The 12,232-nt window shown below is 37.0% G+C and overlaps 1 protein-coding gene across 1 annotated transcript in view; it reads right to left on the bottom strand.

The window, feature by feature from the left end:
- The window catches only part of LOC127881166 (TELO2-interacting protein 1 homolog), an 86,034-nt gene that overhangs the window by 69,248 nt on the left and 4,554 nt on the right, over positions 1-12,232 (bottom strand). Inside the window, exons 2-7 of the mRNA XM_052428848.1 lie at positions 7,797-7,985; positions 7,496-7,635; positions 6,566-6,641; positions 5,895-6,046; positions 4,403-4,521; positions 2,385-2,484 (exon numbers count right to left, since the gene is read on the bottom strand). Of these exons, the coding sequence (XP_052284808.1) occupies positions 2,385-2,484; positions 4,403-4,521; positions 5,895-6,046; positions 6,566-6,641; positions 7,496-7,635; positions 7,797-7,985 (776 nt within the window). The remainder of the gene's footprint in view (positions 1-2,384; positions 2,485-4,402; positions 4,522-5,894; positions 6,047-6,565; positions 6,642-7,495; positions 7,636-7,796; positions 7,986-12,232) is intronic.

The raw sequence follows: 12,232 nt of genomic DNA, 5'->3' as shown, positions 1-12,232 counted from the left end.
AATTGTTATTTTGTCCATTGGATATTCAAATCAAACATTAATCAAAATATTGTGCAATTGTGTCAAACTCGGCGTTCGTTTCGTCTACCATTTTTAGACTTATAATAAAAGCCGACAAGAAGAATAATAACCAGAAAGAGAATTCTGGATGTTTAAAAGCCGGTTGTTTAACTTATCAAAATGCTGTTACCTAAAGAAAAGAATTATCATTATTACTTCTGTTTATAATAACATCAATTTACATTTGTATTAAGTCATTACTTCTGTTTTTTCGTAGTGCCATGATCTTCATTTCAAACTTAACAGTATGACTTGCAAAAGTAGATCTTGCGGACTCCCATGTAACAACGCTACTCCGTATAATAGACTTTTTAGAATGCTATTTTTACGTAAAAATTAATTTTTATTAAACATATTATTATTTTGGATGGCTTTTCTGGACGAAATGTGGATGAATTTTTGTAAAATTTTCGTACCGGTATGATGAAAATCGTATCGCGATACAATATGCGGATTGCGATATATACCAATATATTGTTGCAGCACCATGCATTACAATATCAAATATTTATGTGCATTGATATGTTTGCAACATGCACTAAAATCTCTATTAAATGTTCTTGTTTTTTCCTGGAAATCCAATGATATAACTTCTTGTAGAGAATTACTTCTTTTCTTTATCTCCTATTTTTACTCTTTAAGATACTGAATCTGCAAAATCAAAGCCTTGTCTTGCAAATACATGCACACTTTTCAAAAGATATACATTAAAATGATATTCTATAAAAGATTTAAAGTCATATTAATATAAGAATTAAGAGTGTTTTATTGTCAATAATCTGGCCTGTCAAAGCAACGGAATGAAATGTAAATAAAGAAAGCCAGAAAAGCAGCTTCTTACATTTTTTTTTTTTTCACTTTTCAATGTTGCCAGTAGGGATTTATTCATAATTTGTTGATTGTGGAACAGTGCCTTATTGATTTTTTACATGAGAGATATCAACAAAAACAAACAGATTTACCACCTATTATGGGTGAGTGTTACTATGGTAGTAGCATACCGTAAATTCGCGAATATAATACGCCCTCGTGTTTAATACGCACCCCCAACTTTGGTCGAAATTTTTTGGTAAAAATTTAAAATCCGAGTAAAATACGCACTAAAAAATTCAGTGTCCGAAATCGGCCATGACACTGTCATTTCCGAAAAAAATGTATTCACACTTGTTAAAATAAAATTTCAGATAGAAGATTCCTGTTTAAAGTGATCGCTGTCATCTGTTCTCCCACATGTTAAATGTCTTTATATATTTTCTCCATTAAGTTTATTTGAACGTATTATTTTAAACAATAACGACATTTAGAGCAATACCGGTAATTATTGACCATATCGGCAAGCTATTGCATTCCCAGTACACATTACGTTCGACAGTGTTTACACCCACTCTAATTTTCGCGCGCTTTTAGACAAAGACTTGACAGGAAAATACATGAGAAATAGATTTGCTAGCGTAAGCGTCGGGTAAGCAACAAAATGGGGAAAATATATTTTTGTGTTGTGAAAATAGCAAACCAATTTGGCGTTATCACACATCTGTTTCACAATGCTACCCCGGTATATTGATCGCGATGTGTTATCGGGCCGTTGTCATGACAGTTGCATAATAAATATCTGTCTATTGTTTATATTACCGTTGATTGTTTTATTAACGCAAACATATGGTTAATTTGATACCAATGTGACAATTTTGAGACAATACACGGGTCCCGCTGACAAGCGATGGCCCTTCTCAGCACCTTTACCGATAACACATGGGCCACCTGCTGACACCCGGGTCAAGCAGTCAGCAAAAGAAAGAAACAGAGACGCTGTTTTTTTATAACATTTAATTCCATTTGACAATATTCAGAAAGATGATAATTATAATTATAAAATAATAAGTATTATTATTATTATTATATATATAATATCGATGGTTGGTCTATTAAGCATGTACGGTACTATACGGTGTAGCCGTGACAATTACCGTAAGCACAGTTGCCCCCCTTTGATGTAATTGTGTAATTCAAAATGGCTTACGCGCAGCGAATTACAACGATTAAGTTGAACATTTTCACAGGAAAATTTTTGTTCTGATCTAAATTCGTATATTATACGCACCCCCTACTTGAAGAAAAATTTGGCAGGTAAAAAAGTGCGTATTATATTCGCGAATTTACGGTAATCAATATTGAAGTGGTACACAAAAGGGAGCCATAGAAGTTCTTGTCTGCCATTCCCTGAATGTCTTCAAAAGTAAAGATTTAGACAAGCCAGGACTACTGACGCTGTTGCTACAACTACTCACTCTGTTAATTCAACTTCCAACTCTGTTACTACTCACTCTGTTGCTGTGACTTGCTGTTCTGCTTGTTTCTGTAGATCTCCAGCAGTCTGTCATCCATCACCAGGCTCACTATACGCATCCACACGTAGATGGCCTTCTGTCAACAACAAACAACACAAATATAATAGCAGTAGATGGCCTTCTGTCAACAACAAACAACACAATTATAAACGCAGTGTTCTGGGAACACTAAAACTAGGCTTATTGCATGCGCTTAAAGTTTCCACACTGGCTAATCAGGGGCAACACTTGCCGCTTTAATGGAATTGTTTATATAAAGGAAGTTTCTTCTAATAAACCAAAATAAAGTCTAAGTGGAGAGTGTTGTTTCTGATTTGAATTTGTGGAGAGGCTACCTGGGACGACACTTTACGCTCCTGATTTGAATTTGTGGAGAGGCTACCTGGGACGACACTTTACGCTCCTGATTTGAATTTGTGGAGAGGCTATCTGGGACGACACTTTACGCTCCTGATTTGAATTTGTGGAGAGGCTATCTGGGACGACACTTTACGCTCCTGATTTGAATTTGTGGAGAGGCTATCTGGGACGACACTTTACGCTCCTGATTTGAATTTGTGGAGAGGCTATCTGGGACGACACTTTACGCTCCTGATTTGAATTTGTGGAGAGGCTATCTGGGACGACACTTTACGCTCCTGATTTGAATTTGTGGAGAGCCTATCTGGGACGACACTTTACGCTCCTGATTTGAATTTGTGGAGAGGCTACCTGGGACGACACTTTACGCTCCTGATTTGAATTTGTGGAGAGGCTACCTGGGACGACACTTTACGCTCCTGATTTGAATTAGTGGAGAGGCTATCTGGGACGACACTTTACGCTCCTGATTTGAATTAGTGGAGAGGCTATCTGGGACGACACTTTACGCTCCTGATTTGAATTAGTGGAGAGGCTACCTGGGACGACACTTTACGCTCCTGATTTGAATTTGTGGAGAGGCTATCTGGGACGACACTTAACGCTCCTGATTTGAATTTGTGGAGAGGCTATTTGGGACGACACTTTACGCTCCTGATTTGAATTAGTGGAGAGGCTACCTGGGACGACACTTTACGCTCCTGATTTGAATTTGTGGAGAGGCTACCTGGGACGACACTTTACGCTCCTGATTTGAATTTGTGGAGAGGCTACCTGGGACGACACTTTACGCTCCTGATTTGAATTTGTGGAGAGGCTACCTGGGACGACACTTTACGCTCCTGATTTGAATTTGTGGAGAGGCTACCTGGGACGACACTTTACGCTCCTGATTTGAATTTGTGGAGAGGCTACCTGGGACGACACTTTACGCTCCTGATTTGAATTTGTGGAGAGGCTACCTGGGACGACACTTTACACTCCTGATTTGAATTTGTGGAGAGGCTACCTGGGACGACACTTTACGCTCCTGATTTGAATTTGTGGAGAGGCTACCTGGGACGACACTTTACGCACATGCCTAAAGCCCAGTTTTCACAGAACAAGGTATATGTATATCAGTACCAGTCTCTCAACCTGTCAATGCTTTCGACAAAGTTTGTGAAAACATACTGTGAAAAACAAATACATTCTGCTTTTTTGCCTATAAATAGTTTTTCAGTTTTATACATTAATAATCACCAGCCTTTAATATATAAAATTGACATTGGAAGCACCAAACATAGAGCGGATAAGGATATCGGGTAAGTAACACCTAATGGGTAGATCCCGGAAAAAGCAACTTTTTGGAAAAACCCACTAATCTGCTGGTACAAATAAACATGACCCATTTTTAATCCTTTCGAAATCACACACCGTATCAACCGTTATTATTTAAAGGAAGCTATCATTGGTTGATATAATGGACCAGCGTTGTTTGTACCGGGGTGATTAGTGGATTTTTCTAAACTCTTGCTTTTCCGGGATCAGTCTATTGAAAACTGTACATTTTCCAAGCACCACAATTTAATAGAGAAAGTACATGCAAAGAAACCCCTTCTGCTCTAAAAACAGTTCTCTTCATGCACACTTACTGAGGTGACTGCGTATCCCTGCTTGGTGTCCCCTGTGATGATCTTGCACAGTGTTACAGAGATTCCAGGCAGAAATGAGGCATACATGTTACCAATGTCGGCCTTCATGCATGCGCTCACTGCAATATGAAAACCAGGTTTAATTCATGTCCGTTAAGTATCGTCCCAGATCAGCTTTTAAGTCTACACTTGCTTATATCTGAGCCGACACATTTCGTCTGATTTGTTCTTAAGATGAGACTACCTTTGAAAAACATACACCATAAAAGCTGCAAGTCGTGTTCCAATTAGCCTGTGCAGATTGCACAACCTTATCAGGGACGACACATTAGGCACATGTATTATGTCAAGTTTTCCCAGCTGATTTTATTTCATTGTATTTAAAACAGTGATTAAACATTTAATAATCATCAACTCCAATGATGGATGGCCTCAAATGAGCTCAATTTTAACAAGTGATGACAATTACAGTTCTTCAAGTGATATTATGGGCATTTTTCACTGTTGAATTGAGCTGAAAAGAATTAGCAGGTCAAAAGAGTAAGTTAAAATGTGTTTACTTACCAATTATCTACAACTCGTCTTGCTACCAGTTGTTTATAAAAAATATATTTTATACTCAATATTTTACGTGACTCACCCAGTCCTGTAAGCCGAAATGATCCGTAAAACAAAAAATGTGTCTTTGTGTCGTATAAACGAATCTGCACTAAAACTAAATTTAGGTTCACATTGTACATGTGTGATCAGTTGTCAAACGAAAGTATGGTTGATATTCAAAAGCATTATTTTTCTCTTTCCGGAATATTGTTTTAGTATGTTGATGCTGCATTAGCAAATATAAGTATATATGAAGTGAAAACACCGAATAAACAACGGTTGAGATAGACACCTATAAACTGTTAGTAGCCCATAATATCACTTTAAATTTCCTACATGTTTTTTCTAGCATTGATTTTTATGGGGATAATACCAGTTTCATAGACTTCTTCATGTTAATGGACAACATGTATGGCTCTTAACATTGCTTTAGCTGCAATTTTCCATCTTAATGTTCAAGAGTGTTAAATTATTTATAAATTTGTAAAACTTTGTATCATTATTGACAGACATGTGAGCAAATGCATTCTTTGATTAAATGCATTAAGATCATGTGTTGTATACAACATAAAAATCAGACATTTTACATTTCTTAAAACAGTTTTGCAAAAAAAAGCATCAGCCAATAAATGTTATATTAGCTGTGTCATGCAAAAATGGGGGGTCTTAAGCCATCTGCAGCCAGCGCACCTTCAAACCAGCCTGCCCAATCATGCAGTCTGGTCAGGATCCACACTTGCCACTGTGTAGTCATGCAAGGGTTTCCTAGTCTCAAAAGTGGACAGGGTAGCTCCTGACCAGACTGTGCGGATGCGCAGGCTGGTCTGGAGCTAATCTGGCAGCCCATGGCTTAAGACCCATTTTCCTATGAATCCACTCATACATCACTCACACTTGGAATCCGCCTGACTGAAGTCCAGAAGGCACTCCATGGCCAGTATCCGAAGGTTGCGAGCTCGCTCCATCTCAGCAATGTTGAGAAGCAGTGACACGGAGTGGCCCAGAAGGGGTAGGCACATCACCCCATACAGTTGTTGCACCACGCTGTGAACACATTTATTTTTCAAAAAATGATAAGCTTTTATCTGCATTGAATTTTTGTATGTAACTAATGATTCAGGAAAATGTGTTTCATGGACGTAAATATAATGTGGACTTGACAACTGAAGGACAAAACATGGCCTGATTTACTACCATATAACCCATTAAAAATGTTCTTTGCTATAAATAGCACATCTACTTCACATACCATCTGGCTCTATAGGGAAAATGTGTCCACTGTGACTGTATATATGAGCCGTGCTATGTGAAAAAGGGGTTTTAATCATGTGCGTAAAGTGTCGTCCCAGATTAACCTGTACAGTCCGCACAGGCTAATAAGGGACAACACATTCCGCAAAAACTTGATTTTTGCTACGAAGAGACTTTCTTTAAACGAAAAATATCATAAAAGCGGAAAGTGTCCCTGATTAGCCTGTGTGGACTGCACAGGCTAATCTGGGACGACACTTAACGCACATGCATTAAAGCCACTTTTCACAGAGCACGACTCAAACATAGTACCTGCACTCAGCGTTCTTCACCAACGTCCTCAGGGTCTGTATGATAGCTATCTTCAACTCCTCGCTCAGATGGGCCACTAAAATAACAACAATGCATTCAATCTTTCATACAAATGCACTTGTCGATTGGTTGTTTAAATAAACCCTTTCCCACTCAGAGGCAAAGTGAAAATTGCTGTGTGCAAACAGCATAAAACCAGAACAGCCTGTGAATAACTCGCAGTCTGTTCAGGTTTTATGCTGTTTGCTGCTCATCAGTATCTATGTTGGAAATGAAGCCTTTAAAACTTTAATCTAGAAAGAAAAGATTTCAATTAACTATAACTTTCTACGGGACTACTAACATGTCAAAATATGTATCTAAGTGGTAAAGAGTTAAATCTGAATGTCTGCACATCGTGTTACATGATTTGAGCATTTTCAATCGAAAAGCCCCAATCTCATAATTGATTGATAATATACCCTTGTCAAGAAAGACCTACAGTTGTGTCCATAAAAGTTTTAAACACATAAATTGTGAATGCAGGCCAGATTTATATTTTTAAAATAAGACCCATTATTATATTGGATTATTGGATAAATATATCCAAGAACATCTGCATGTATTTAGTGATTGATACAGTGGATTAATATGCACATATGTATTTGCAAATAACTTTATAAACTAAACAATATGGCCATATATGAACAACAAATTCATATTGCGTTCCTTTTACAAAGAGTCTTCGTAGCATAAAACCCGGTCATTCGTGTTTTTGTTTTATTGGAGTAAAAATGTAACAATAAATTCAAAGATGAATTTAAGTCTAGCTTTGAAAGATATTGTAGCTAAGAACAAAATGTTCATACTTAGGGGTTCGCTATCTTTGTAAAATTATTCTACACAATAATTTTTCTGACAAAGATGTGTGAAGCAATAGTAGATATTCACCTTTGCTCTGGTCTGTCGGGCAGGACAGCATGGTGGTGGCCGTGTGGAAGATGTCATGAAACAAGTCCCATCTCGTGACCTTTGTGTGACCCAACACATATTCCATGCATGCGTAAAGGTCCAGATAGAGGTCCTGAGAACTGCAATAGGCATGGTTGTGAACAATATGAAGAAATGAAATAACTTAAGCATGGAACTTTAATGAATAAAATTTGAACACTTAAAAACACATTTATTCATGTATTTATACATAGCAATATGAGTAAGAGGTATACAATTTTGCAGGACAACAAATCGATACCTTTTCTTTGGATGTTTAAGAATAATTCTTAATGGAAAGATGACATATTCCTGAAGGTCTTGAAGGTATACAATGTCCACAGACTGCAGCGCAGTGAAAAGCTTTGCAATATTTTCCCGAGTGTGTTCGCGGGTTAGCTGAACACAGAAGGGCTTCAGGCGAGAAAATGCTTCTGAACGCAAGGCATCCCTGAAATATATCAGCATACATCATATCAGATCTTTTTTTGGGAGATAGGGTTTTCACCCATTGATTTTGAAGAATAGGGTGATTTCAGTCTTGGAATAGGGTGAAATAAGTTATAAAAATTCATACCTCAAAATAATTGCTACTTTTCTTCTGTTAAACCCCTCATTTGTATTTATTCAATAAATTGTAAACTGTCTTGATTAACTTTAATGGACAGATGTCTTTAAAATTACACTTAAAAAAATAATTGTTAACTCAATCATGACACCCTTAGGCAGTGTGCACATTTCAATCATTTTTTTTCTGTCCCATTAACGTCAACAATTTCTTACAAGGGCTACTACTTTTTCCACTTTTGACAGATGTTTTTAGTCACGGACTTTCCATCATGTTTTTGGATGTCAACGCGCTATTTTCAAATGCTGTATACAAAGTTTTTAACAAAATTAATAACACGGATTCGGCGCATATTGGCTTTTTCCTTCTTGGTTGAAAAAATTTGTGATATACTGATATTTAGGCGCACAATCACGGACAACTTTCGACCTCGACATTTTTATTATGCATCGTGATAAAAAATGAAAGCACAGACGCTTTAGGAAAACATTCACATCATAAATATTTTGGTCAGATACTTTCTTTGCTATCAAATTCAGTACGCAAAGCTTTTGAATAACTTGAATAACTGTTTTCCTCCTGCGTCAACCAGACGCTTGCTTACTTTCGAATTAATAAAAAAGTCGCCGCTGTTCAATAATTACTCCAAAGAAAAAATACCTAAATTGAGCAAAGCATTTTAGATCGAGGCCAGTATCAAATTTAAATAGTTTGCATTAAAGTCGAACTGGTTGTGTTTTCAATACGCATTATAATGAATTTCTTTGTGTTGTTTAAACATTTTAATTGGGTGAAATATGCAGATACGCAGCTTATCTGGGACACTGAGCATAGAAGAGCTTGTGTTAAGGAAAGGTTGGTTAAATTAATATGCATCAGTGTTTGTTTTTTTCAAAGTTATGGCAGTTATAGGTACTAATTTCAAATTCAAAAAAAGGATATATTTTTCCAAAATGGGACCTCATATTGAAGGTTTCAAAACCAAACATATGTTTTTAATATACTAGTAGCTCAATATTTATTTCAATTCCCATCAAGCTCAATAAGTTGTGTATTAGTAAACAATATATGAAAAACGCTTGTTAGTAAAAACAAACAAGACTAATTCCCTTATTGTGGTCAAAACAACATGACTTTCACGATCAAAATGACCCACAACGGTTAAATAAACACTTTGCCTATTAAGAGTGCAAGAAATATGGCAATCAAATGATAAATGACCATGTAAGATGTAGTTCTTCTTGAATGCTCTTGAGCTTTTATAAGTACATACATACAGCTCAGAGTTCTTCTTGTTAACCGATTTTTTAATGTCAAAAAATAATTTATCAGGTATGACTATGAAATCGAATTCAATCAACCTAATACAGCGTTACAAACACAATACCTGTTATCACCGACATCAATTTGCGAGTGATTTGTGGAGAAATACTCAAAGCAAAAACTTTATATAAAATCTGTTATGAAACCGAAAGCCGAAGTTTTGAATTGACGATTCGATCTATCTTTAGGATGTTCAAATATTACGATTGGTTGATTAGACACGAGATCTATCTCGCCTAGGATTCCGGAGATAGTCTATAGCGTGTTTTCAAATTCGGAAATTTGTCAGAACACTCGGCTTTGTCCATTGCAAAAACATTCACATTTAAATGAACCGTTGACGCGTTTGAAACTTTGGATAAATATCAATATTATGCGAGCATACCATATCAAGTAAGTTGTTTTAATTTGCGCATTATGAATATATTTACGATCAATCTGTGTTTATTTATGCCAGAAAAGAGTTTATGTTGCTAATATATCAGATTAAACAGTTGTCGCCACTTACTTTCGCCAAATTAAAAAAGTTGTCGCCACACTGTGGCTACATTTGGGCAATTAAGATCATGTTGTTATAATACAAACAAAAACTGAGCATTTTACAGTATGTTAAAGGAATTGATTTATTAACCATATTATGAATAATAACAACACATTAAACATTGTTCATTGAATAAAGGCACATTCAATCAGTTGTAAGTCTTGTTGATTGACACCTTCGTGGCAGCCTGAATATGTTGCCACAGTTTGGGTGCTTAAGCAGCTTTCTGGTAATCTGAAAATACAAACAAGAGCACCGCCTTGCGGGTGCAGACCGCTCATCTATTTTCTTTTAAAGGTGAAGGGACTCTCATTTTCAATCACAAAGGAGGGAGGAGTGGAGTGAAGAGGGTGTTGTATAGTGTGGGGTTGTGGACATTTATTACATATCTTCCAAAAAAGCGAAAAAAAAAAAAAAACAATAAAAAAAAAAAAAGAAATCGGGGGGGGGGGGGGGGGGGGGGGGGGGGGGGGGGGGGGGGGGGGGGGGGGGGGGGGGGGGGGGGGGGGGGGGGGGGTGTAGGGGGGGGTGTGGTGATAATTTTGTGAGATGATCTTAAAAAAAAAAAAAAAAAAAAAAAAAAAAAATCAAAAAAAAAATTTGGGGGGGGGGGTTGGGGGGTGGGGTGGTGGTGGGTGGTATAGTTGTGAGGGTGTGGTGGTCATTTGTGAGATGATCTTATAAAAAAAAAAAAAAAAAAAAAAATTAGGGGGGGGGGGAGGGGGGGGAGGGGGGGGAGGGCACGGGGGATGGTTTGGGTGAAGTCTATTGTGGTATTGTCAGGTAAGAGTAGTTTCATCAACGTATCAATCAAATCTAATCATAAATAAAGAAGTTATGGCAATTTTAGCAAAATTTAATAATTTGACCTTGAGAGTCAAGGTCATTCAAAGGTCAAAGTAAAATTCAAGTTGCCAGGTACAGTAACCTCATGATAGCATGTAAGTATTTGAAGTTTGAAAGCAATAGCCTTGATACTTCGAGTGGATCGAAACACAAAATTTAACCATATATTAAAAGTTACTAAGTCAAAAAAGGGCCATAATTCCGTAACAATGACAACCAGAGTTATGCAACTTGTCCTTTTACTGTACCCTTATGATAGTTTGTGAGTGTTCCAAGTATGAAAGCAATATCTATGATACTTTAGGGGTAAAGTGACCAAAACATAAATCTTAACCAAATTTTCAATTTTCTAAGTATAAAGGGCCCATAATTCCGTCCAAATGCCAGTCAGAGTTACATAACTTTGCCTGCACCGTCCCCTTATGATAGTTCATAAATCTTGCAAGTATGAAAGCAATAGCTTTGATACTGTAGGAATAAAGTGGACCTAAACACAAAACTTAATCAAATTTTCAATTTTCTAAGTATAAAAAGGGCACATAATTCTGTCAAATGCCAGTCAGAGTTACATTACTTTGCCTGCACAGTCCCCCTTATGATAGTTAGTAAGTGTTGCAAGTATGAAAGCAATAGCTTTGATGCTTAAGGAACAAGAGCACCGCCTTGCGGGTGCAGACCGCTCATCTATTTTCTTTTTAAAGGTGAAGGGACTCTCATTTTCAATCACAAAGGAGGGAGGAGTGGAGTGAAGAGGGGTTTGTATAGTGTGGGGTTGTGGACATTTATTACATATCTTCCAAAAAGCGAAAAAAAAAAAAAAAAAAAAAAAAAAAATCGGGGGGGGGGGGGGTGGTATAGTGTGAGGGAGTGTGGTGATAATTTGTGAGATGATCTTAAAAAAAAAAAAAAAAAAAATCAAAAAAAATCAAAAAAAAAAATTTGGGGGTGGGGTGGGTGGGGGGGGTTGGGGGGGGGGTATAGTGTGAGGGTGTGTGGTGGTCATTTGTGAGATGATCTTTAAAAAAAAAAAAAAAAAAAAATTAAAAAAAATTGGGGGGGGGTGAGGGGGGGAGGGGGGGGGGGAGGGCACGGGGGATGGTTTGGGTGAAGTCCTATAGTGGTATGTCAGGTAAGAGTAGTTTCATCAAAGTATCAATCAAATCTAATCATAAATAAAGAAGTTATGGCAATTTTAGCAAATTTAATAATTTGACCTTGAGAGTCAAGGTCATTCAAAGGTCAAAGTAAAATTCAAGTTGCCAGGTACAGTAACCTCATGATAGCATGTAAGTATTTGAAGTTTGAAAGCAATAGCCTTGATACTTCGAGTGGATCGAAACACAAATTTAACCATATATTAAAAGTTACTAAGTCAAAAAAGGGCCATAATTCCGTAACAATGACAACCAGAGTTATGCAA

Source organism: Dreissena polymorpha, chromosome 5 (genome assembly GCF_020536995.1).
Source record: "Dreissena polymorpha isolate Duluth1 chromosome 5, UMN_Dpol_1.0, whole genome shotgun sequence".
Taxonomy (NCBI): Eukaryota; Metazoa; Mollusca; class Bivalvia; order Myida; family Dreissenidae; genus Dreissena; species Dreissena polymorpha.
This window is presented reverse-complemented; position numbering and strand designations above follow the sequence as displayed.